Raw genomic sequence first — 1,083 nt, forward strand, 5'->3', positions numbered from 1 at the left:
ATACAAGTTTCTTTCCCCTGGTGGCCAGTTGGGTGCAATGTGAATGAACTAAGGGTAATGACATTAAGGAATACAAATCAGCTTCACGTAAAAATTAGCTGATATTCGGGAATTTATACAAGCTTAGAAAATGTAAAGATTCGACTTGGTGCCAAGCCCTCCCCCCAAGACAGTATTTTATCTCTTAACTTCCTTCCAAAGGAACCAATTTTGAATTGAAAACTAGTGAGCATTGAGTTGAAAACGGCGGTTGCGAGCCTTTTTCTAGGAAAAGATTTTGCTGAAAGCTCTCTCTCTCTCTCTCTTTTTCTGGGGCTCTGTCGTGTCAGGTTGAAAGACTGGAGCCTTCTATAAGACATGGATAGATGCAAACATGTCGGGCGGTTGCGGCTCGCCCAGGACCACTCCATCCTGAACCCGCAGAAGTGGTGCTGCAGGGAGTGCGCCACCACCGAGTCGGTGTGGGCTTGTCTCAAGTGCTCCCACGTGGCCTGCGGCCGCTACATCGAGGATCACGCCCTTAAACACTTTGAGGAGACTGGGCACCCGCTAGCTATGGAGGTCCGAGATCTGTACGTGTTCTGTTACCTGTGCAAGGACTATGTGCTCAACGATAACCCCGAGGGGGACCTGAAGCTGCTCAGAAGCTCCCTCCTGGCGGTCAGGGGCCAGAAGCAGGACCCGCCGCTGAGGCGCGGCCGGACGCTGCGGTCCATGGCCTCGGGCGAGGACGCCGTCCCGCCGCAGCGCGCTCCTCAGGGACAGCCGCAGATGCTCACGGCTCTGTGGTACCGGCGCCAGCGCCTGCTGGCCAAGACGCTGCGGCTCTGGTTCGAGAAGAGCTCCCGCGGCCAGGCGAAGCTGGAGCAGCGGCGGCAGGAGGAGGCGCTGGAGCGCAAGAAGGAGGAGGCGCGGCAGCGGCGGCGCGAGGTGAAACGGCGGCTGCTGGAGGAGCTGGCCAGCGCCCCTCCGCGCAAGAGCGCGCGCCTGCTGCTGCACGCGCCCCGCGCCGCCGCCCCGCGCCGCGGCCCGCGGCGCGCGCCCGCCGGGGGCCCCTCCCCAAACAAGGCCCGCGGCCTCTTG

At 60.4% G+C, this 1,083-nt stretch overlaps 1 protein-coding gene across 1 annotated transcript in view; it reads left to right on the forward strand.

The window, feature by feature from the left end:
• The first annotated feature begins 345 nt into the window (after positions 1-345).
• USP49 (ubiquitin specific peptidase 49) overlaps positions 346-1,083 on the forward strand; it is a 9,922-nt gene continuing 9,184 nt past the window's right edge. Inside the window, exon 1 of the mRNA XM_049653285.1 lies at positions 346-1,068. Coding sequence (XP_049509242.1) covers positions 358-1,068 — 711 coding nt within the window. The 5' untranslated portion in view covers positions 346-357. The remainder of the gene's footprint in view (positions 1,069-1,083) is intronic.

The sequence above is a fragment of the Panthera uncia genome (genome assembly GCF_023721935.1).
Source record: "Panthera uncia isolate 11264 chromosome B2 unlocalized genomic scaffold, Puncia_PCG_1.0 HiC_scaffold_24, whole genome shotgun sequence".
In the NCBI taxonomy this organism is placed as follows: domain Eukaryota; kingdom Metazoa; phylum Chordata; class Mammalia; order Carnivora; family Felidae; genus Panthera; species Panthera uncia.